Source organism: Mobula birostris, chromosome 21, assembly GCF_030028105.1.
Source record: "Mobula birostris isolate sMobBir1 chromosome 21, sMobBir1.hap1, whole genome shotgun sequence".
NCBI lineage: Eukaryota > Metazoa > Chordata > Chondrichthyes > Myliobatiformes > Myliobatidae > Mobula > Mobula birostris.
Window position 1 is genome coordinate 43491339 of NC_092390.1, and position 26193 is coordinate 43517531.

General features: G+C 40.9%; 1 protein-coding gene across 1 annotated transcript in view; it reads right to left on the reverse strand.

The window, feature by feature from the left end:
- Positions 1-26193, reverse strand: part of jakmip3 (Janus kinase and microtubule interacting protein 3) — a 239007-nt gene that overhangs the window by 137306 nt on the left and 75508 nt on the right. The window contains exon 2 of the mRNA XM_072239774.1: positions 13474-13717. Coding sequence (XP_072095875.1) covers positions 13474-13608 — 135 coding nt within the window. The 5' untranslated portion in view covers positions 13609-13717. The remainder of the gene's footprint in view (positions 1-13473; positions 13718-26193) is intronic.

The window sequence follows — 26193 nt, forward strand, 5'->3', positions numbered from 1 at the left end:
GGCCGACCAGGGGGAATGCCATACTAGATCTAGTACTAGGTAATGAACCCGGTCAGGTCACAGATCTCTCAGTGGGTGAGCATCTGGGGGACAGTGACCACCACTCTCTGGCCTTTAGCATTATCATGGAAAAGGATAGAATCAGAGAGGACAGGAAAATTTTTAATTGGGGAAGGGCAGATTGTGAGGCTATAAGGCTAGAACTTGCAGGTGTGAATTGGGATGATGTTTTTGCAGGGAAACGTACTATGGACATGTGGTCGATGTTTAGAGATCTTTTGTAGAATGTTAGGGATAAATTTGTCCCGGTGAGGAAGATGAAGAATGGTAGGGTGAAGGAACCATGGGTGACAAGTGAGGTGGAAAATCTAGTCAGGTGGAAGAAGGCAGCATACATGAGGTTTAGGAAGCAAGGATCAGATGGGTCTATTGAGGAATATAGGGAAGCAAGAAAGAAGCTTAAGAAGGGGCTGAGAAGAGCAAGAAGGGGGCATGAGAAGGCCTTGGCAAGTAGGGTAAAGGAAAACCCCAAGGCATTCTTCAATAATGTGAAGAAAAAAAGGATGACAGGAGTGAAGGTAGGACCGATTAGAGATAAAGGTGGGAAGATGTGCCTGGAGGCTGTGGAAGTGAGCGAGGTCCTCAGTGAATACTTCTCTTCGGTATTCACCAATGAGAGGGAACTTGATGATGGTGAGGACAATATGAGTGAGGTTGATGTTCTGGAGCATGTTGATATTCAGGGAGAAGAGGCGTTGGAGTTGTTAAAATACATTAGGACGGGTAAGTCCCCGGGGACTGATGGAATATTCCTCAGGCTGCTCCACGAGGCAAGGGAAGAGATTGCTGAGCCTCTGGCTAGGATCTTTATGTCCTCATTGTCCACAGGAATGGTACCGGAGGATTGGAGGGAGGCAAATGTTGTCCCCTTGTTCAAATAAGGTAGTAGGGATAGTCCAGGTAATTATAGACCAGTGAGCCTTACGTCTGTGGTGGGAAAGCTGTAGGAAAAGATTCTTAGAGATAGGATCTATGGGCAATTAGAGAATTATGGTCTGATCAGGGACAGTCAGCATGGCTTTGTGAAGGGCAAATCGTGTCTAACAAGCCTGATAGAGTTCTTTGAGGAGGTGACCAGGCATATGGTTGAGGGTAGTGCAGTGGATGTGATCTACATGGATTTTAGTAAGGTATTTGACAGGGTTCCACACAGTAGGCTTATTCAGAAAGTCAGAAGGTATGGGATCCAGGGAAGTTTGGCCAGGTAGATTCAGAATTGGCCTGCCTGCAGAAGGCAGAGGGTCGTGGTGGAGGGAGTACATTCAGATTGGAGGATTGTGACTAGTGGTGTCCCACAAGGATCTGTTCTGGGACCTCTACTTTTCGTGATTATATTAACGACCTGGATGTGGGGTTAGAAGGGTGGGTTGGCAAGTTGGTGTTGTAGACAGTGTAGAGGATTGTCGAAGGTTGCAGAGAGACATTGATAGGATGCAGAAGTGGGCTGAGAAGTGGCAGATGGAGTTCAACCCGGAGAAGTGTGAGGTGGTACACTTTGGAAGGACAAACTCCAAGGCAGAGTACAAAGTAAACGGTTATGTGGAGGAGCAGAGGGATCTGGGGGTACATGTCCACAGATCTCTGGAAGTTGTCTCACAGGTAGATAGGGTAGTTAAGAAAGCTTATGGGGTGTTAGCTTTCATAAGTCGAGGGACAGAGTTTAAGAGTCGCGATGTAATGATGCAGCTCTATAAAAGTCTGGTTAGGCCACACTTGGAGTACTGTGTCCAGTTCTGGTCGCCTCACTATAGGAAGGATGTGGAAGCATTGGAAAGGGTACAGAGGAGATTTACCAGGATGCTGCCTAGTTTAGAGAGTATGCATTATGATCAGAGATTAAGGGAGCTAGGGCTTTACTCTTTGGAGAGAAGGAGAATGAGAGGAGACATGATAGAGGTGTACAAGATAATAAGAGGAATAGATAGAGTGGATAGCCAGTGCCTCTTCCCCAGGGCACCACTGCTCAATACAAGAGGACATGGCTTTAAGGTAAGGGGTGGGAAGTTCAAGGGGGATATTAGAGGAAGATTTTTTACTCAGAGAGTGGTTCATGCGTGGAATGCACTGTCTGAGTCAGTGGTGGAGGCAGATACACTAGTGAAGTTTAAGAGACTACTAGATAGGTATATGGAGGAATTTAAGGTGGAGGTTTATATGGGAGGCAGGGTTTGAGGGTCAGCACAACATTGTGGGCCGAAGGGCCTGTACTGTGCTGTACTATTCTATGTTCTATAATCCCAGTTGTAGAATTTTAGCTATACTTAACCTACTGGAGTTAGGTTTAAAGCTAGCTAACCTGATAATCATGAGAGAAGTTAATTAATTTCTTTGCAAGTGCATCAATTTCTATAGTTTAGGGTAAGGGACATGGCTTTATAAAAGAAATAGTAGGAACAAATAAGTGGTGATTTCAACTTAAAAGTGTCTTTAAGTTGAAAATCTTCATAAACAGTTTGCACCTGAATCTTACAGAAATAGGTTGGATTATCAATATCAAGTCAGCCACATTCCTTCATATGCATTTCTATCGCAGATAGAACACAGGAAAAATGGGGAATTCTTGATTGTCTTACATTCAGAGAGATAAAGAAGGTCATTATAAAGGTGCCTTGCAAATCCACATATCTATTGGACTCATCTAAACAAGAATTAATGAGGCAGTTCTTGCAAGCCTGGAGATAAGGGGAAGCTAATGTGACCCATTAACTCCTCAAGAATGAGCCCGAAGCCCTATTTGTGAGTTAGCAGTTGGTCCACTGACAGCTGAGGCAGGAAGAGACCCCTGAAATATTGACAGACTACTCATAAAGGCGTATTTGCATTAATGCACAATAGAGCTAAAGCACAATTAACCTAAGCCTTTGTTTAATGCCATGTATCTGTCTATTTTTTCACTAAGATCTTGTTTTTGCACAGATCTTTTTCCTCTTTCTTCACCATCCTGTACAAGTTATGTATAATTTGTATTCTGTGTGTTGTCTGTTTCTTTGTGTCCGTGATACTGCTGCAATTTTTAATTGTACCTTTATCTTGCCCTACTTATGCAAGGGCAATAAACTTAGATGATTATGTATCATGATGATTATGGCAGCTGCCATTTCTTTATAAGTCAATTAGCATTGCATTTCTCTACCCTTTGGATAATCTGCCATCTTTGAGAAAGATTGAATAGCATACATTAAGACGTACAGATGGCAAGAAATTGGGAGTTTTTGACAGTGAAGAAGATTACAGGGGGATCTTGATCAGCTATGGAAAGGACTAAGGAGTGGCAAATGGATTTCAATACAGATGAGTATGAGATGATGTACTTTGTGAGGTCAAACCAGCATAGGACTGAATGGTAGAGCACGTAATGGAACAGAGGGACCTTGGAGTACTAGTGCATAGTTTGTTGATAATGGCTTCACAGGTAGATTGGGTGGTTTAGTACACAAGCTTTCATCAGAAAAAAAAGTGTTTAGCTCATCGGTCTTTTTCAGAAAAAAGTCAAGGTATTGAGTATATATGAGGTGGCCTACAGGGAAGAAGTCAGCTCTCTGGTACACTGGTGTCAAGGAAACAACCTCTCCGTCAATGTCGCAAAAACAAAGGAGCCGGTTGTGGACTACAGGAGGAATGGAGACGGGCTAACACCTATTGACACCGAAGGATCTGGGGTTGAGAGGGTAAACAGCTTTAAGTTCTTCAGCATCCACATCACTGAAGACCTCACCTGGTCTGTACACACCAGCTGTGTGGTGAAAAAGGCACATAAGTGTCTCTTTTACCTCAGACGGTTGAGCAATTTTGGTATGGGCACCCAAATCCTAAGAACTTTCTATAGGGGCACAATTGAGAGCATCCTGACTGGCTGCATCACTGCCTGGTATGGGAACTGTACCTCCATTAATCGCAGGATTCTGCAGAGAGTGGTGCAGACAGCCCAACGCATCTGTAGTTGCGAACTTCCCATGATTCAGGACATTTACAAAGACAGGTGTGAAAAAGGGGCCTGAACGATCATTGGGGACAATCGATCCCAGCTGCTACCATCTGGGAAATGGTACTGTAGCATAAAAGCGAGGACCAACAGGCTCGGGGACAGCTTCTTCCACCAGGCCATCAGGCTGATTAACTCACACTGATTTGAGTGTATTTCTATGTTACATTGACTGTTCTATTTATTATAAATTATTATAAATTACTATGATTGCACATTGCACGTTTAGACGGAGGTGTAACGTAAAAATTTTTACTCCTCATGTATGTGAAGGATGTAACAAATAAAGTCAATTCAATTCAGTTCAGGGATTGCTAAAATATATTGGAATTATACTGTATAAATTGTTGGTGAGGTTGTGTCTGGAGTACTGTGTACACTTTTGGTCACTCTGCTATTGGAAAGCTGTGTTTAAACTGTAGAGAGTGCAGAAAAGATTTACGATGATGTTCAGGACTGGAGGGCTTAAATTAAAGGAGATGTTGGCTAGGTTGGGCCTTTATTTTTTTGGAATGTAAGAGGATAAGGGGTGACTTTATAGAAATAATTACTATTATGAGAGGCAAATGTAGGGCGAATGGTTACAGTTTTTTCTCCAGTTGGAAAGTTCAAAAGTAACGGGCATAGATTTAGGGTGAAAGGGGAAGATTTAAAAGGGAACCTGAGAGGCAACTTATTCACGCAGAGGCTGGTGAGTATATGGAATGAGTTGCTAGAGGAAGTGGCTGAGGCAGATACAAAAGTGTTATTTCGAAGGCACTTGAATAGGTACATGGAGGGGTGGGGCTTGAAGGGATATGGGCTGAAAAGTGTCAGGCCACATTTAGATCCCCTCCAGTTTGTCTACCAGCCCCGACTAGGAGTTGAGGATGCCATTGTCTACCTGCTGAACCGTGTCTACGCCCACCTGGACAAGCCAGCGAGCACTGAGAGGGTCATGTTTTTTGACTTCTTCAGTGCATTCAACACCATCTGCCCTGCTCTGCTGGGGGAGAAGCTGACAGCGATGCAAGTGGATGCTTCCCTGGTGTCATGGATTCTTGATTACGTGACTGGCAGACCACAGTACATGTGCTTGCAATGCTGTGTGTCCGACAGAGTGATCAACAGCACTGGGGCTCCACAGGGGACTGTCTTGTCTCCCTTTCTCTTCACCATTTACACCTCGGACTTCAACTACTGTACAGAGCCTTGTCATCTTCAGAAGTTTTCTGATGACTCTGCCATAGTTGGATGCATCAGCAAGGGTGATGAGGCTGAGTACAGGGCTACAGTAGGAAACTTTGTTACATGGTGTGAGCAGAATTATCTGCAGCTTAATGTGAAAAAGACTAAGGAGCTGGTGGTAGACCTGAGGAGAGCTAAGGTACTGGTGACCCCTGTTTCCATCCAGGGGGTCAGGGTGGACATGGTGGAGGATTACAAATATCTGGGGATACGAATTGACAATAAACTGGACTGGTCAAAGAACACTGAGGCTGTCTACAAGAAGGGTCAGAGCCATCTCTATTTCCTGAGGAGACTGAGGTCCTTTAACATCTGCCGGACGATGCTGAGGATGTTCTACAAGTCTGTGGTGGCCAGTGCGATCAGGTTTGCTATTGTGTGCTGGGGCAGCAGGCTGACGGTAGCAGACACCAACAGAATCAACAAACTCATTTGTAAGGCCAGTGATGTTGTGGGGATAGAACTGAACTCTCTGACGGTGGTGTTTGAAAAGAGGATGCTGTCCAAGTTGCATACCATCTTGGACAATGTCTCCCATCCACTACATAATGTACTGGTTGGGCACAGGAGTACATTCAGCCAGAGACTCATTCCATAGAGATGCAACACGGAGCGTCATAGGAAGTCATTCCTGCCTGTGGCCATCAAACTTTACAACTCCTCCCTTGGAGGGTCAGACACCCTGAGCCAATAGGCTGGTCCTGGACTTATTTCCTGGCATAATTTACATATTACTATTTAACTATTTATGGTTTTATTACTATTTAATTATTTATGGTGCAACTGTAACGAAAACCAATTTCCCCTGGGATCAATAAAGTATGACTATGACTATGACTGCAGGAAATTTGGAACAGCTGGATAGGCACCAGGGTTGGCATGGACTTGGTGGAGTGAAGGGCTTGTATCTCTGTTTTATTACTCTGTGACTCTATGATTAACAAAAAATATGGTTATCATTGGGAAAAAAAATAGAAATTTGTAGGTTTTTAAAAGCCACAAACTCACTTGCCAACAGCCTGAGTGTAAAAAGAGTAAGAATACTTTTAATTTCACTCCTGTGACATCAGGTCCTGCAAAGAGAGAAGTTAGTTTTGCTGAGGGAGCAAGTATCTCCTGAGATAGCAGGGGTGGATGAACTTCAAATATGTGCAGCTCCTAGTGAGAGGCAACAGTTGAGTTCCAGAGCGTCAGCATCTCGGAGGATCGATCCTAAGCCTAACATATTGACGTAATCACAAAGAAGGCACACCAGTGGCTATCCTGCATTAACGGTTTGATGAGGTTTGGTTTCTCACCGAAGACGTCAGGAAATTTCCACAGATGTATCCTGGACAGCATTCTCACAGTTTGCAAAACCACCTGGTACGGATGCTGCAATGTACAGGAACAGCTTCTTCCCTACCGCTGTCAGATTGCTGAAAGGTGGATTAACCCTTGATCTCACTATTCCTCTTTTGAACTATTTATTTATTTTATTTTTGTTAATAATAGTAATTTTTAATGATTTGTAATGCTGCCACAAAACAACAAATTTCATATGTCATGATTCTGATTTCAAATAGATCCTGAGGGGGAAACAGGGTTTGCACAAGTTGAAAGAGAAAGCAGAGATAGCAGCATTTGTAAATCAGAAGGAAAGACTGTAAACAGATAAATTTGAATTTGTAGAAAAAAAAATAGATGGCTGTTTTGAGTGCACGCCTATTAACCTCATTGAAGGTATTTATTTTTAAACTTACTGTACGTCTGCCGTCGAGGACCATGCCGAGATAAGCTGGTACATTGAACCTGTTTGTGTGTCAACACCTCAACAACAAAAATAAAGAATGCAGAGTAAAAATAAAACTTTAGAAGACACATTGTGATGAGTGGGAACTGATTGATAATTTATGCAACTAATTATAAAATGAACAAAGAACCCAAGACAAAGTGTAAAAACTGCTGAGTGAAGAAGAACAAATGTTCTATTGAGGTATTGAACTATACACAACAAAGAGCAAACTGTGAAAAGTAGTAAAAGATGCTAAAGGGGATCTGAGGGAATCAAACTAGTGCAAATATATTACTCCCCTGCGGCTTGTAATTTTTCTTAGCAGTGTGGAGGAACACTGGGATCCATAGGTCCCTCCAAATGGCTGCACATTTATCAACTTGTAATATTTATTAACTTATCAGAAGTCATATGGTGCGTTGGCTTTCATGAGTTGGGGATTAATTTCAAGAGCCATGAGGTAATGTTGCAGCTCTATAAAACTCTGCTTAGACCACACTTGGAATATTGTGTTCAGTTCTAGTCACCTCATTTTAGGAAGGATGTGGAGCTTTATAGAGGGTGCAGAGGAGATTTACGGGGACGCTGCTTGATTGGAGAACATATTTTATGAGGATAGTTTGAGTGACCTAAGGTTTTTCTCTTTGGGGCAAAGGAGGAAAAGAGTTGACTTGATAGTGATGTACAAGAAGATTAGAGGCATAGATTGAGTGGACAGCCAGACACTACTTTTCACAGGAGGAAATGGCTAATATGAAGGGGTATAATTTAAATGTAATTGGAGGAATGTATTGGGCAGATGTCAAAGGTAACTTTTTTTTAACAGAGTGTAATGAGTGCATGGACTGCACTGCCAGGGGTGGTGGTGAAGGCAGGTATATTAGGAATATTTAAGAGACTCTTAAATAGGAACATGATGATAGAAAAATGGAGGGCTCTGTGGAGGGAAAGGTTAGATTGATCTCAGAGCAGGTTATAAGTTTGGCACAATATGATGGCTGAATGGCTCGTACTCCGCTGTAATGTTCTATGTTTTATGTTCTACAATTAAAATTCAACTACTTTGAAAACAATGAGGTCAACAACAAGCCATCATGTCCACTACCATGGTTCCAGGCAAGGATGGATCACTGTGGAAACTGTCACATAAGATTTGATTCCCTGTCCCAACGAAATAGGTCATGGTGTGAACAAAAGGCTGCCATCTACTGCAGTCAGCCAGAACTATAAGGAGCCTACTTTGATAGGAGCTGCACAGAATGTCATTGTGAAAGGCTGAAACTATAAAATGCTCAGGATGACCGCAAGAGATCTACTATCACTAATTCTGGAGTTAACTTCTTTCTCTGAAGATATTCCAAGGTCCCAAAGGTAGATTTTAAAATGTTACAAAATGCCAGACTTTCTTACGCATCAAGCTGTTAACGAAGGAAGGAAAACTGGGAAATAGCACAGATAAATGGTTTGCGGCAATAACAGTCACTTCTAGAATAAAATAAAAGTGAGTCACCTAGAAATCAATGTTGAGTCCAGAAGGCTGCAATGTGCTCAGATGGAAAATGAGGTGCCATTCCACAAGCTTAGACTGGGTCTCAAGTAAATCAGCATTTCACTTGTAGTTCTCTTTCTACATTGTCACATTTGATATTCACCAAGTTAGTTAAATATGAACCAAGCTGGTGATCACTACAGCCTTGTTTCTCAAGGACAATTGCTTTTACCACTTCCACAATAGAAAGAAAAAGAAATGAGAAAATCCAACAGTGAGACTTAACAAGGCATTGGTCAGACCACATTTGGAGTATTGCGAGCAGTTTCCGGACCCTTATCTAAGAAAGGATATGCGGTCGTTGGAGAAATTCCAGATGAGGGTCACAACAATGATCCCAGGAATGAAAGGGTCAGTGTACCAGGAGAGTTTGGTATGTCTGGGCCTACACTCACTGGAGTTTAGAAGAGGGGTGGAGGATCCCATTGAAAACTATTGAATATTGAACGGCCTATATAGAGTGGGAGAGTCTAGGACAGTGATTCCCAAGGGAGCGGTTATGTGTCCTAAGGGGGTTGTTGGGTGGTGTTCGAGATTCTCGGTGGGGAGGGGTGGTAAACGGCACCTTAACTTGAGGCACGGAGCCTGACCGACCATGAGTAGAGCAGGCTTTTACAAAAAAAAAGGATGAGGCACTGGAACACAGGAACAACCATAGCTCTGCAAGCAGTTAGCAATCATTGTCACAACATGTCTGAAATTCGGCAATTTCATCTGACCTTACCAACTAAACAGAGATTATTGGGGATGCATAAATTAGCAGCCAGAATGCCCAACAGTTCCTCTTGACTCACGGCACAGAATGAGTTCATGCAATTTAACAGTTGGTAAGTAATGAGCACCTACAGACCTAAGGAAAACAGGTTGTGCAACGATACAGTGTTGGCCAGAGCCAAACGATGAAATACAGCCAATCAGGCAGAGGATTCCTTTTGAGGTGTTCAAAGTGACCCCGGTTTCACATGGGTGGTCAATAACCAGCTTCAGGGATTATGAGACCTTGCGCGATTGGTCAATTGCGCTGACTGGAGTAGTATAAACGTAGCTTGCCAAACACCAGTTCTATCACGACTAACATTCAGATTCCAAACTAAATCCTTGTCAAAGTAATTTTCGCTGTTATGATTGTCTTTATAAACCAAAAGTAATATTTGAAATTCAATCCTCTGATGGACAGGAAGCCGGGGTAGCAATCTGAGAACTGGAGTGATACGTTCTACTTGCTTGGTCCTAGTGAGGACTCCAGCAGCAGTGGTTTGAATAAGCTGCAGCTGTCTGAGGGGTTTTCATGGCGACCTGTGAAAACACCATTACAGTATTTCCCCTTTGGAAGCTGGACAATATCACTGCAGTTTAACAGTAAACTAACTGGGTCAGGAGCTCCAACAGCAGTATCATCTCCTTATCTAATCAATAGGACTCCTGCAGCTCCCTCCAAGATTTCCATCCTTTGTTGCATGGGATTTGGCCTCATTAAATCAAACTATCTCTCATCTCTTTTCATGCACAGAACCAGCTCTTGCAGCTGCAGTCACAGTGAGCCACGTGGTCCTGATAGTGTGGTCAATGCTCGATTATGTCATGGAACTGTTGGCACAGATTTGCTCACAGGTATAGGTGCTAATCTGATGCAGTCAACGTTATGGAAATAGTATGGTCAAGTGCACAGTAGGCTAATGGCTAGAAACTGTTCAGCAAGAGGATGAATTGTCCACCAAACGTCCAGGCCTTTTGTACTTGCTCCTCCTAGCAGGTCCAGGATTTACCCCTTCAAAGTAAGTCGATGTTCAGTGTCACCTTGCTTGGTACTTACAACGCTACCCAGAGCTTCACAAAAATCATGCATTAAAACTCTGCTTTCATTGAGTTAACACTTACATGCCAATATTCTTTATTAAATCGTACAAAGCAAACATCAAGGAGGATCAGTTTAAGGTTGTTCTGCCCTTTTCTGGCTGTGTAAACCAGCAGACCTTGATATGTTACATCAGGTCAGTTCAGCTCTAGTAGGAATCAGTGCAAACAAAAGCAGTAAAAAGACAATCTTCAAGAATCTATACCAGAATACACAAAGCTTTCTTAATAAGATATGAAAACTGATGAAAAATTTGAAATAAATGGCTATGATAAAAAAGACATTACAGGAGAAGGGTACTGAATTGTGTAAGGTAAAGGAAACAAGTAGGGTAGTTCTGGAAAGTATGACAATTAAAGAAGAGGAAGTACTGGCACTTTTAAGGAATATGTAAGTGGATAAGTCTCTGGGTCCAGACAAGATATTCCCTAGGACCTTCAGGGAAGTTAGGCTAGAAATAGCAGGGGCTCTGATAGAAATATTTCAAATGTCATTAGAAACGGGGATGGTGTCGGAGGATTGGCATATTGTTCATATGGCTCCATTGTTTAAAAAAGGTTCTAAGAGTAAACCTGGCAATTATCGGCCTGCGAGTTTGATGACAGTGGTGGGTAAATTGATGGAAAGTATTCTTAGAGATGGTATATATAATTATCTGGATAGACAGGGTCTGATTAGGAACAGTCAACATGGATTTGTGCGTGGAAGGTCATGTTTGACAAATCTTATTGAATTTTTTGATGAGGTTACTAAGAAAGTTGACGAGGGTAAAACGGTGGATGTTGTCTATATGGACTTCAGTAAGGCCTTTGACAAGGTTCCACACGGAAGGTTGGTTAGGAAGGTTCAATTGTTTGGCATTAATGTGGAAGTAGTAAAACGGATTCAGCAGTGGCTAGATGGGAGACGCCAGAGAGTAGTGGTGGATAACTGTGTGTCAGATTGGAGGACGGTGTGTAGTGGTGTGCCTCAGGGATCTGTACTGGGTCCAATGTTGTTTGTAATATATATTAATGATCTGGATGATGGGGTGGTAAATTGGATTAGTAAGTATGCAGATGATACTAAGATAGGTGGAGTTGTAGGTTTTCAAAACTTGCAGAGAGATTTAGGGCAGTTAGAAGAGTGGGCTGCAAGATGGCAGATGGAGTTTAATGCTGAAAAATGTGAGGTGCTACATTTTGGTAGAACTAATCAAAATAGGACATACATGGGTAGGGCATGAAAGAATGCTGTAGAACAGAGGGATCTAGGAATAATGGTGCATAGTTCTCTGAAGATGAAATCTCATGTAGATAGGGTGGTGAAGAAAGCTTTTGGTTTGCTGGCCTTTATTAATCAGAGCATTGAGTATAGGAGTTGGGATGTAATGTTGAATTTGTATAAGGCATTGGTAAGGCCAAATCTGGAATATTGTGTACAGTTCTGGTCACCGAATTATAGGAAAGATGTCAATAAAATTGAGAGAGTACAGAGGAGTTTTACTAAAATGTTGCCTGGGTTTCATCTCCTAAGTTACAGAGAAAGGTTAAACAAGTTAGGTCTTTATTCTTTGGAGCATAGAAGGTTGAGGGGGGACTTGATAGAGGTGTTTAAAATTATGAATGGGATTGATAGAGTTGACGTGGTTAGACTTTTTCCATTGAGAGTGGGGAAGATTCAAACAAAAGGACATGGGTTGAGAGTTAAAGGACAAAAGTTTAGGGGTAACATGAGGGGGAACTTCTTTACTCAGAGAGTGGTAGCTGTGTGGAATGAGCTTCCAGCAGAAGTGGTTGAGGCAGGTTCTATGTTATCGTTTAAAGTTAAATTGGATAGATATATGGACAGGAAAGAAATGGAGGGTTATGGGCTGAGTGCAGGTCAGTGGAACTAGGGTAGGGTAAGAGTTTGGCATGGACTAGAAGGGCCGAGATGGCCTGTTTCCATGCTGTAATTGTTATATGTTTATATGGTTACATGGATGCAAGATGACCAAGGCTGACAACTAAATATTCCAGAATACTTGAATTTTAGAGAAGGTAGGTAACGTGGAAAATGAGAGAAGGTATCACTGATTATAAACAATGGGCTACATGCAGAGAAAGGTTCATAGCTTAGAAAATCAAGTATAATCAGTTTCAGTGGCGCAGGAACATTGGTGGGAGTTTCTATAGGCCCCTAAATAATAGAAGATGTAAATTAAAATTTAGAGGCTTTTGTTACAAGGATAATAAAATAATCATGAGAGACTTTAATCAACATGCAAACTGGGCAAATCAAATTAGCAGTAATAATAAAGGACTAATTCATGGATTATATAAGAGATTTTGAGGAACCAACAAGGGAACTAGCTGCTTAGTTACTCTTGCACAATGAGAAAGGGTTAATTAATAATCCAGTCATGATAGGAAGGCCTCTAATGAAAGGAGATAAGCTTGTTATAATAATTGAAAGTAATTTACTTCAATATAGAACTAGGGTCTTAAATTTAACAGACTATGAAGATATGAAGCATGGGTTGGCTATAGTAGACTGGGAAACCATGTTAAAAGATGACAGTAGGGTAGCGACATCTAACACTTGAAGAATAAACACACAGATTGTAACTATATATATTCATATATCTGCCAGTAGAAATTTTTAAAAATATTTATATGGCTACTTTACTGGCTTCCTGAATAAGGAATGTTTTAAATTTAGGATCCAAAAAAGAGATTGAGTCTATTTAGACCTTAAACATCTGAAATTTCATAAGTTAAATTCTATTTTCTTTTTTATGAGTCCCCCATAGCTATAGCAATATAGTGCAAAACCAGTAATTCACTTGTACTCATGAACTGCAAAAATGGAAACACTTCCACACTTTAGAGATATATTGCAACTTCAGGTATATCCATAACAATTTCCAGCGCATAACAAATAATTTTTATTCATATACACTATTTTTCATTGCCAATTTACATTGAGAAAATTTACAACTTTTATGTGCTGATGCTTAATTACTGTACAAAATTATTATTTATTAGAAATAGAATAGTGCACACCTTACTCTTTTCTTGTTGAAGTTCGATTTGAATGTCAGTCAGTTTGGCCCTGAGCTCTTCATTGGCAGCTTGCAAAGTAGCTAAGGCATCAGGCTTGTCTCCCTTAGCTCGACTGCCAGCACTCTTCTTTGACATTGTGTGCTGCTGTATTCCAGAGGGTAAAAACCCAGACAGAGAGAACTCTCCGTTCCCGAGCTGGAGACTTCTCTTCTCTCTCTACTTTCGTCTACATTTTCATTTCCACCTTTAAAAGAAAATCAAGAGGTGGCATATTACTCTCTCCCCCTTCTTTGTGGATTTTAGCTTTGAAATTCAGTCGGAATATGTCAGCCATACGTAGCGGTAAACGGGAATGCATTTTGTGACAAATCAAAAATCATTTCTAATAATCAAACTTCTGACATCATAACAAATACTTTCAGGTTTACTGCACATAACTCCTCAGTAGTTCAAGCATACAACTTTAAAGAAAGGTGCTTGTAACTCGAAATGCATTTGTGAAGTATCAGAGTGTCTTTAGTTTGGTAGCAATAAAGCCTTACAATAAAAAAAGGTGAATTTCTCTGAATTAATCCATTGGAAGAGCAAAAAATACATAATTTCCAAAACTTCCTGCAGCTCTTCTGTCAGATAAACAGAAGTTATGCTCCTCATATCTGACAATTTTATAATTCAGTCCTTTAAGTATTATTTTAATCATATCAATGACATATTAATTGATGACTTTATGTCTGTTTTTATAATTTTTCCCCTTGGTTTTTTTCTCTTTCTGGTACAAAGTCTTAAGTAAGTTGCTTTCTATTGACCCAAATTGTATTTGGAATTTAGACAACAAGGAATAAATAGAATTACCTTAGTCATGAGTATGGTGTGTTAAACAGTCACTGTGTGTTACACCAATGAAAAGTCTAGCTGTACGCCTGCTACTTGGAAAATCAACAGAGACCAAGATATCAGGTGTCTGTTGTTAACAAATCGGCTTTATCCAAGGAAAGAACACTGCCAATACGCTGTCTCAGAAATCAAGCTGCAATTGGCGAGCGAAGAAGGACCTGACTATTGAGGGTGGTAGGTGAGTGTTGCCAGATCAGTGGGAGCAAAGCTTACAATTACCTATCAGAGTATGGTCTGTTAGATGGAATGCTGATTTCACATTGGGAAGATTGGAGTGAGTAATTGAAGAGTCTGGAATTTGCATAATAGTTATGAGCTTGGGCTGGACAAGGGTCAGTGCAGTTGTAAGAGTGACTCAGAGAGTCTGTTATTGTCACAGTGGTTTCACCTGTAACTGGACATGGACTAAATGGAAACATTTGATTTTCTTAGTCTGATGAGGTAAATTATGGATTCAGCTGAAGTTAATTCAATTACATCATGACCTTTTCTAATTATAAGATTATTTCTCTTGAGTGCTTAACCTTGTATACTATGGCATTTGTTCAGAATAAATGGATTAGAGTGTGAGAAATGTTTAAATATATCTGTGGGATGTAAATAATATAGGATATGCTGACAGGTAAAACCTTGCATTATCATGAAAAAAGTATATTTCAGATAATAAATACAGGTTATGTATAATTTTCCTGTCATCAGGCAATAGAAGGTGTTGAATGAAAGAAATTAGATTCTGAGGACACGCAGTCCTCTTTTATTGTCATTTAATAATGCATGCATTAAGAAATGATACAATGTTCCTCCAGTGTGATATCACAGAAACACAAGACAGACCAAGACTGAAAAACTGACAAAAACCACATAATTATATTATATAATTAAAACAGTGCAAACAATACCATAATTTGATGAAGAACAGACCATGGGCACGGTAAAAAAAGAATAGCAGCAAACTACAAAAAGAACTGAGCCATATTCATGCCATGGGAGATTGTTCATTTAAGATGTGCATTTCCAAGGCTGTATGTGTTTCCAGCCCCATCAGCAGCAGCAAAGAGCTGATTAATTTGGCTTTCAAGATAATGGCAGTACAGGCCAATTCCAAGAATGAATGTCTGACCAATGGACACTTATGAATACAAGCAGGCACCCACAATATTATTAAATTTAAGAGACTGGCATACAGTACTGTGCAAAAGTTTTAGGCACATATATATAGCTAGCATGCCTAAGACTTTTACACAGTACTCTACTTGTCAACATGGAGCAAAGAGCAAGTTTGTAAGTCTGGCGGGAACAAGTGATGTTGTGAATTGCAAGAGTGGAGCGCCGCGAGAGGAGTGTGGGACAGATAGCAGAGGAATGCTGGGGTGGTGCTGGTGCAAACACACCCAGCCCTGAGACACCAAGCAAGTTCATTTGATTCCAAACAATTGGTTCACTGATCATTACAAAATGTCTCTCTCATGCTTCCCAATCCCTCCCTTCTCCATTCTCATTTTCCCAACCATGATTCCCCTCTCCATGCTCCCTTTCCACTCTCAGTCCACAATACAGACCCATATCAGAATCAGGTTTATCATCACTCACATGTGTCATGAATTTGTTTTGTTTTGCAGCAGTACAGTGCAATACATAAAATCACTACAGTACTGTGCAAAAGTCTTAGGCACCTTAGCTACGAGCCCAAGACTTTTGCACATTACTGTACATAAATATGAATGGCAGAACAAATTTCTTTTCTCTCTTCACTTTAGGTAATTGTTCTTTCTTATCAGTCTTTTGATGCCACTCATTATAATACTCTGGAGGTTTGGTTACTGTTTTGAGTGATTTTTGTCTACATTCTGACTTATGAACAAAATTAACTTACAGATATTGGTAAAATGGAAACTGCTTGTTGTCTAGGGTGACCTGTAACATTCTCAAAGTTCAAAGTTAAAGTAAAATTTATTATCAGAGTACATATATGTCACCACATACAACCCTGAGATTCCTTTTTCTATGGGCATACTTAACAAATTTATAGAACAGGAACTGAAAAAAAACCTCTGCAAATGCAGATATAAATGAACAGAAATAAATAATGAGCATGAAATTACAATATACTAGAGTTCTTAAACAAGTCCTTAAATGAGTGCAGCTATCCCCTTTTGTTTAAGAGCCTGATGGTTGAGGTGTAGTAACTGTTCTTGAACCTGGTGGTGCAAGTCCTGAGGCACCTGTACCTTCTATCTAATGGCAGCATGGCCTGGGTGGTGAGGGTCTTTGATGATGGATGCTGCTTTTCTACGGCACTGTTTCATGTAGATGTGCTCAATGGTTGGGAGGATTTGACCTGTGATGTGCTGGGCCAAATCTATTGCCTTCTGTAGGATTTTCTGCTCAAAGGCATTGGTGTTTCCATACCAGGCTGTAATGCAGCCAGCCAGTCAGCACACTTTCCTCTAAACATCTTTAGAAGTTTGCCAAGGTTTTCAATGACATGTTGAATCTCCGCAGACTCCTGAGGAAGTAGAGGCGCTATCGTGCTTTCTTTGTAATTATATTTACATGATGGGTTCAGGACAGATCCTCTGAAATAGTGGCATCCAGGAATTTAAAGTTATTGACCCTCTCCACCTCTGATCCTCTGATGAGCACTGGCTCATAGACCTATGGTTTCTTTCTCCTGAAGTCTACAATCAGCTCCTGGGTCTTATTGACATTGAGTGAGAAGTTGCTGTTATTACGCCACTCAGCCAAATTTTCAATCTTTCTCCTGTATGCTGGTTCATCACCACCTTTGATACAGTCCACCACAGTGGAGTTAACAGCAAACTTGTATATGGTGTTGGAGCTGTACTTAGCCACACAGTCATAGGTGTATAGTGAGCAGAACAGGTGGTTCAGTACGTATTCCTGTGGTGCTCCTGTACTGTTTGAGATTGTGGAGGAGGTGCTTTTGCCAATCTGAACTGACTGGGGTCCACAAGTGAGGAAATCTGGGATCGAATTGCACAAGGATTTATTGAAGCCCAGGTGTTGGATTTTACCGATTAGTTTGGAGGGGATGATGGTGTTGAGTATCATCAGGCTGGAAAGATGCTAAATAGCTGAACAGTTCCTTCCATCACAAAGTGCTTTACACCTCTCGAATTGGAATGACTATTTCCCAGCTATTACAAAAAGAAATTGTCCCTCGAAAATGAATGCCCCATATGAACAAAACAACTGTGTATTTGCAGGAGTATGAATCTGGTGCGAAGAGAAATGCCAAGCAATTCTGAGAAAAAGTTACAATGTGTCCTTGTCACAATGCAACATTAAATTAATTCTCTGATTTTACAGCAATCAAGAGTACATTTCTCTGCAGCAAGGAACAAAGCCTACATGTGGGTGTAAGTGAACATAAAGTAATATTTGTCATTAATGAGTAGGCCTTAACTAAATGGCACAAAACATTTGGCATGTGGGGTGTGATCAAGCCCGCTGCAGTAATCAGCCAGCCATGTCACTTATTAGTCTCCGATCCCTATTTACCTGCAGAGCCAAATTAATTCCGAAGCTAACTGCTGACTGGTAAAACAAGTATAGTGGGAGACTTTCCCGTCCAAGATGAGAGCCCCAACAACAGAAGTGCTTTGATAGTCAGTTAAATTATGCCTCCAGAATTTATGCTATGTAAGCTGTCTGATATTAGTCAGGGAAGATGAATCTCAGAGTTATATACTACATACATACTTCGATAATAAATGTACTTTGAACATTGACATTTGCAGCCATTTAAAATTACTAAAGACTATTTAAGATTATTAAAACAATCAAAAACTAGAAATTATAGAAGGACAAATATAAATAAAATACAAACACTGTGAAACACTTGAATGCTTTTATTGTTGATTCAATTTAAAACTGCTCAAGACCTGAAACTTGCCTCTTGCACTTAGAATATTTCCTCTGTATTGAAATAAATGGATTACTGAACCTGTGCCAGTATATAATATAGCATAAATACAATGCCCTCAGTTACCAACATAACTGCTGGAAGTTCACACACTGCCCCTACTATCCAAGAATAATTTAACAATCAGAAAGGAATGGGCAATAACATCTTAAGAAGTCTGTGACTCCTGATCCATCCAAATTGGCATCTGAGGTCATTCAGAATCTCAGTCCGGCCCTTGATGTAAAAAAAGATACTTATGATTGTTGGTGCTGAGCTGAAGGTGATTTAAACATGCATATTGCTAAACAGGCAGTAGAAAGACAACAATGTACTGAGAGTTAAAGCAAAGTACTTAAACAATGTTCTAATGCACGATAAACAACAGGAATTCTGCAGATGCTGGAAATTCAAGCAACACACATCAAAGTTGCTGGTGAACGCAGCAGGCCAGGCAGCATCTGTAAGAAGAGATGCAGTAGACATTTCAGGCCTAACTTCCTTCCGAAGGGTCTCGGCCTGAAATGTCGACTGCACCTCTTCCTACAGATGCTGCCTGGTCTGCTGCGTTCACCAGCAACTTTGATGTGTGTTGTTCTAATGCATGATAGTAGCTCTGATCATAACATAGGAGCAGAATAAGGTCATATGGCCCTTAGAGTCTGCTCCACCATTCAATAATTCAGTTATTGTTTCCTCTCAACCCTATTCTTCAGCCTTCTTTCTGTAACCTTTGACATCCTTATACGTCAGAGGAGCAGAATTTCCTCTGAGGTGATTCTAGGCCATCAAAACAACAATGTTTTCACAAAGCCAAAGAAGCCACATATATTTTTTCCTTAACGTTTTTCAGGATGTAAACATCGGAAAGACCAGCATTTATTGAACACCTCTATTATTCCTCAGAAGGTGCTGATGAAGAGATACAACAAATGGCAGATGTTGGGAGGGGAGAAAAAAACAACAAACTGCTGGAGGAATTCAGCTATTTGAGCGTTATCTGTGGAGAGAAAGGAATTGCTGAAATTTTGGGTCAATATCCTTAATCACAACAGAGAGTTAGACAATATACATAAAGAAGAGAGGGAAGGGACGAAACAGGGGATGCCTATCAGCAATAAGTGGATCAGGCAGGGGTAGACGATAATGGGCAGATGGATCCAGGTGGTGGAGGGGGGCAAGAAATGGAGTTGGGAGACAAAGGCAGCTGAGTGATAAATGGAAGCGTACAAGGAATTAAAAAGAGAGGTTAGTAGATGGAACAATGTAGGAGATGGATCTGGAGGGGCGCACGTATGTCGTAAGTGGATGAAAGGGTGGAGCGGGGAATTATGGCAAATTGAGAAAAAAATGTGTGGACCAAGAGTGGATTGGAAGCAGAGAGAGAGAAAGATAAATCTTTCTTGACCTTGGATAGGTGGTAGTGAGATACTGCCTTTTGAACATTCTCAAAGTTGTGGGTGAAGATTCAGGATTCAAACACGAAGGAGCTGAAAGAAGAGGCAAATACAATTTCCAGACCAGCAACTGTTTAATTGCAGAAGCCAGAAATAAATCCTTCCTTGTTAATTGTTTGTAGATGTAATGCAATACATTTCAGTTCCTAAGCATTTTGCCACTAACATGTATACGGCTTTCTACTTGGTTCCTTGATCAGCAGATACCGGTGTTAATTAAGATAGCTAGAGTGATAAAAGCTCCTGTGCCTCAATGATATAAAAGAATGGTGAAGAATATAAAGTAGAACCTAAAAAGAAAAGTAACATCAATGTATTGCGATTTTGACAAATTTGAATACTGACAGATAAAAAGGAAAATTTTAAAATATCTTAGGTGGGTGGTACTTAGCAGGACAACTTCAAAATATGGCAGAAGGCTGCTGGGTGATGAGCCCTGTTACAAAGAAAGGACAAACATCATTGGGAAAGAAAGGTCATGCAGCTTGGGAAATGACAAGGTCAGAGACTTGTTCCAGCAGATTATCTGCAATCTTCCTCTCATTCTTAGTTATCTTCCTCAGTCATCTTTCACACTTCAGTTTGACAACAACTGGCTTTGCATTCTCACTCTTTTCTACTGCCACAGCCACCATTATGTACTGGTCCTTTATTAAGGATAGGCATCAACACCTCTGCCACAATTATCCTCAACATTGGTGCCCCACAAGAATGTGTCCTCAGCCTCCTCCTCTACTCTCTGTACAGTCATGACTAAGTGGCCAGATTCTGCTCTATCACCATCTACAAGTTTGCAGATGACACACAGTTGTGGGCTGAATCTCAAATAATGGTGATTCGGAGTGCAGGAAGAAGATAAAGAACTTAGTGACGTAGTGCCATGACAGTAACCTTTCCCTCAAAGTCAGCAAAACAAAAGAGCTGGCCATTGACTTCAGAAGGGGGCAGTGCACACCCTCCAGTCTACATCAATGGTGTTGTGGTTGAGAAGGTATAACGTTCCAAGGAGTGAACATCATCAATATCTTGCCTTGGTTCAACCACATTGATGCTACGGTCAAGAAAGCTCACCAATGCCTCTACTTCAATAGGAAGCTGAATACATTTGGGATGTTCCCATTGACCCTCACCAATTTTTATCAACGCATCATAGAAAACATCCTATCCTAATGCACCATTCCTTGGTATGGAAAGAGACCACGATAAACTGCAGAGAATTATGGACAGAGCTCAGCACATCATGGAAGTATCTCTCCTCCATGGGCTCCCTCTATATTTCTTGTTACCTTAGTATCATCATAGCTCTGTCTGTCTAAGTAGACAATGGATGCGCCCGTCCGGGGCGCAGACCTGGGTGATGAATATGGAGATCCTGGGCTGCCAGGACATCAAGATCCCCCTCTTGGCCTCACGGATGTGGTCCAAAGGAATGCGAAGCAGTACATTTGGCATCAGCTTGGCCGCAGGAGCTGCCGGGAGGTGACGTGATACGCATCCAACCTCCTTAGGGGCTCCACTCCAGATTTGTGTAGGGTTTACTCCATAGCCTTAGTACACAGCCAACATAATAAAAGAACCCACCCACCCCATTCTCTCCTCTCCCTCCTCCCATCAAGCAGAAGATTCAAAAGCTTGAAAGCACATCCCACCAGGCTCAAGGACAGCATCAGTTATAAGGCTACCTCAAGGCACCGTTGTAATGCAATGATTTGTATGAATGGCATGAAAACCACCATTTTTCACTGTATCACATCATGTGAAAATAATAAATCAATTTACCAATTTATCTTGAGCCTTCCAGCAACATATTGTGTAATATAGCTTCCCCATAGTAAGTACATAACTGCCACCTCATTTGGTACAGATGAGTTAAAGTGCTTTCCATTGAGTGATTTATTGAAGACAAAATGGGAACCAGATGCGCGTTCAAAGGGAAATCCGTGGAATAGCTTCACAAAACAAAAAACACTGATATTCTAATTCCACTCTGCTGAAGAGGGCAGAGTGCCACAGAATTTTGAGATTCTACTTTCACAAGTAAACTGCTATTGGCAGACAAGTAAGTGTTGTATCCATTGGATTATCTGTCATAGGAGTACTGTAAGATATGGAGGGGTCCACTATCAATTTGTGCATGGTTCTATCACAACTAATTGACAGATTGCTATCAACCATAAATTGTACAGTTCTCTCAATTTGTAGGAGCCGAATCTTCCAGCTACACTGAACTCTGAAACTGTTCCTTTTGATGATGTCTACACTGAGGAACACAGGAGATGCAGAAATTGGGCTCAGTCACATTTGCCTTCATGCACATTTTTATAAAGGTCCCAGTTACTTAAGTACTATCACTGAAAGACTGCACTAACTTGGACATTCAACCAGTTTGCAAAAGACAACAAACTGTAAAGTACAAAAAGAAAAAAAAAAGCAATAAATATCAATAACATGAGATGAAGAGTCCTTGAAAGTGATTCTGTGGGTTGTGGGAACATTTCACGGATGGGGCAAATGAAATTGAGTGAAGTTATTTGTTCAAAAGCCTGATAATTGAGGGACAAAAACTGTTCCTGAAATGGGTGTACAAGTCCTGAGGCTCCAGTGCTTTCTTCCTGGTGGCAGCAGTGAGCAGAGTGCATGATCTGGTGGGTGGGAGTCCGTGATGATGGATGCTGCTTTCCTGCAACGGTATTTTGTGCTGTGCTTCTTGTAGATGTACTCAATGGTGGGGAGGGTTTTACCACCTTTACCTGATGGACTAGGCCATATCTGCTGCCTTTTGTAGGATTTTTTATTAAAGGGCATTGGCGTTTTCATATTAGTATTAATATTTTCAATATACTCTCCACAACACACCTATAGAAGTTTGTCAATGTTTTAGTTGTCATGCTGTATCTTCGCAATCTTCTAAGGGATTATTCTGTTATGGAGTTATTGATTATACCCACAAGAAAATGATCCTCAGGGTTATATATGGTGACATATATATACTTTGATAATAAATTTACTTTGAACTTTAAAGAATTGCTTAAGGACAAACTTGGATCTGGTAGGCTTGGAATTCAGCCTTATGGATTCCCAACTGGAATTATAAACTGAGAGAAGTGTAAATCTGAAATAAAAACACAAATTTCTGAAACACTCAGCAGGTCAGGCATCATCTGTGGAAGGAGAAACAGAGTTAACGTTTTAGACCTCCATCAGAAATGAGATAGAGAAAAAAATGTCAGTTTTAAGTTGCAGCAAAGAAGAGATGAGGTAGTGTAGTGAATAGATACAACATAGGAGATATCTATGATAGGGTGAGGCCAGGATGGAGAAGAGTTATTAATGGATAGTTAGAGGGTGACATAGAAGTAAGATATATTCGAAATGGCATGACATGGTGTGCAAATGAAAAGGGAAAACAAAAAATATTGTAGATGGATGACTTGCATCAAAAATATGACCAATTCTGATGTAGACAGAGAAAACAAGTATCCACGATTGGAGAAGTTTATCTTTGAGCCTTTCATTTGCTGCCCAGGAACAAAGTGAGCAGATAGAATATTAGCTCAGAAATTCAGGCCTGCATGTTGATCATCATATGTCAATTGCACATAATGGAAAAGAAGCCTTTGCAATCCACAAAGGCAGAGAGGTGACCTGAAGCAAAGGCAGTGTACCATGACTGCAGTGAGTGGAGTTCTGGATGTGAATTCTGTCATTGGTTTTGTCAGTAGAAAATGCAATGAAACTGCTTGCCTCAGCTAACAACAATGACTTATTGCGAACATAGCTTTAGATTTATACTTGTAAGTATTCTCTCTGGCAACCAGAAAAAGCCAGGGGCAAAGAAGCTGAGGACTGCAGTGATATTTATTGGTTCAGGCAGAACTGTGCTTTTGTAGCAGTAAGTTGAAGGTCTTGTGTGGACAATGGCAGGGCTAGGTGACAGCCTTCCGAGAGAAACCCAACCTTGTTACGAACTTGGTGACAGCCTCCTTAGAGAAACTCAACCTTGTTACGAACTTGGTGACAGCCTTCCAAGAGAAACCTAACCTTGTTACTAACTTGGTGACAGCCTCCCTAGGGGAACCTGGCTTTGTTACTAACTGCTCATTGGAGATATTTCCTTTGGTCTAGATGCTCAATCAAGAGGGAAAGATGTCCTGACAACACATAATTTATTACCTGGCTTTTCTATAACTACAACTCTATAACTATAACTCTAAACTTTCTTTCTGTTACTGTTTTTTCTCCTCCACAGCAGATGCAATAGCCATGAAAGCTCTCCTATTTTGCCAGAAGCTTCATACACATTCACTTTAACGTCATCTAAATAAAAGGTCAAACACTAATACGCAAACGTCTTTGTTATTGGCCTATTTATCATTTGTGGATCCTTGTAATCATAAAGTCGGGTGTGAACACCAGGAGTAAGGAATGTGAAAAGTTTTGCAGCTGGAGCAGGGGACAGATGTGCAGGGCCAGAGGTGATTCAGGGTGTCAGCAGTGAGAGTTTACACACAAGCTGAAATGGAAACTTACAACCTGAAACTTACGTTGAAGTTGTTATACCCAAGGAGGGGCTGAGCACTTGTTGAATGTGTCATTGCTAACAGCCTTAGTGGTAACCATGCCTTTTATTATTTATGCCCCATCCTTGATGAAAAATGAGGATTTAGTATATCGGAAAATTGGCCTGAGATTTTTGCAGAGTTTGAAATGTAAACAGTACAAGGTCCTTTTAAATATGACGAGATTTGACAACCTCCCCATGTTGCTGCTCACTATTTACAGATAAAATGAGGCAAAATGGATAGGGACAAAAATGGCAGGGATACCAACCTTGTGGAGTCTGGCCCTGATTTGCATTCAACAATTGCAACATATTTAATTGGCATCATTAAGATAATAATTTTAGGTTATAAGAAAGAAAGTCATGTATTTACATTGACCAGTAGAATTGGGCCTGTGTCTTCAGCATATCATTCTCCATAACTTCTGGTATCTACAATGGGATCCTACTACTAACCACGACGTTCCCTTCCCTCTGCTCTCCACTTTCTGTGGAGACCAGTCTCTACATGATTCCTTTGTCCATTTGTCTCACTCCAGTGATCTCCCTCCTGGCACCAATGTCTGCAAGCATGAAAAGTGCTACACTTGCCCCTCCACGTCCTGCCACACCGCCATTCAGGGTCCAAACAGTCCTCCCAGGTGAGGCGATACTTCATCCATGAGTTTGTTGGGGTCATCTAATGTCTCTGGAGCTCTCAGTGTGGCCCCCGTTACATCAGTGAGACCTAACATAGATTGGGGGAACGCTTTCTCAGGCACCTTTGCTCTGTCCGCTGCAGAAAGCAGGATTTCCCTATGGTGACACATTTCAATTCGACTTCCCATTTCCATTCCAACCTGTCAGTCCATGGCCTCCTCTACTGCCACAATGAGGTCACACTCCGGATGGAGGAGCAATACCTCATATTCCGTACGGGTAGCCTTCAATCTGAGAGCATGAATGTTGATTTCTCTAAATTCTGGTAATTCCTTTTCTCTTTTTCTCTCTAATTCACTTCTCTCTTTCCATTTCCCATTCTGATTTCTTTCTCACCTCTTCTCTTCTCCTCATTGCCCATGACCACCCTCTAGTGCCTCTGCTCCTCTTTCTCTCATGGTCTCTCCTATCAAATTCTTTCTTCTTCAGTCCTTTACCTCTTCCACCTATCACCTTCCAGCTTCTTACTTCATCCCACCCCTCTCCCACACTCCCACCTGGTTTCACTACCCATCTGCCAGCTTGTACTTATTCCCCAACCCCTACCTTCTTATTCTGGTTTCTGGCCCATTCCTTTCCAGTCCAGATGAAGGGTCTTGGCCTGAAAGGCCGGATGTTTATTTCTCTCCATAGGTGCTGCCTGACCTGCTGAGATCCTCAAGCATTTTGTGCATGTTGTAAAACCACTATCTATTTAAGCACATCACTTTGAGAGCACGAGCAGGGTGATGGTGAAGGCTAAATAGATTTAAAGACAACACTGAAGAGAAACTGCTGTAAGCTTTGTTACTCTTTCCACGTTCTGAATACTATTTGTTTTGATGCACAAGAACCAGTAAATATTAGCTGTCGTCCTGCTTTACCTTGCACCGGGAATTCAATAAACTTAAGTTTTTAATATTCAACATTGCATAGAAATTTCATCATCTCATGCTAATCAGATACAAATTTTAAAAAATCAATTTTGCTGGAAAGAATTATAACAAAATCCTTTAAATCTATCTTATAATATGCACTGTTTTAATGTTACTGCTACAAAATGTATTATCTTACATTTGGTTTTTAAAATTCAGCTCATGCAGATCATGAATCATGTTCAGTCTCTGTATTCCAGCACATACAGTCACCGAGAATAATTTGTTCTTGAGAACCCTTCATATTCTGAACACTTGCTTTGAGCTAAA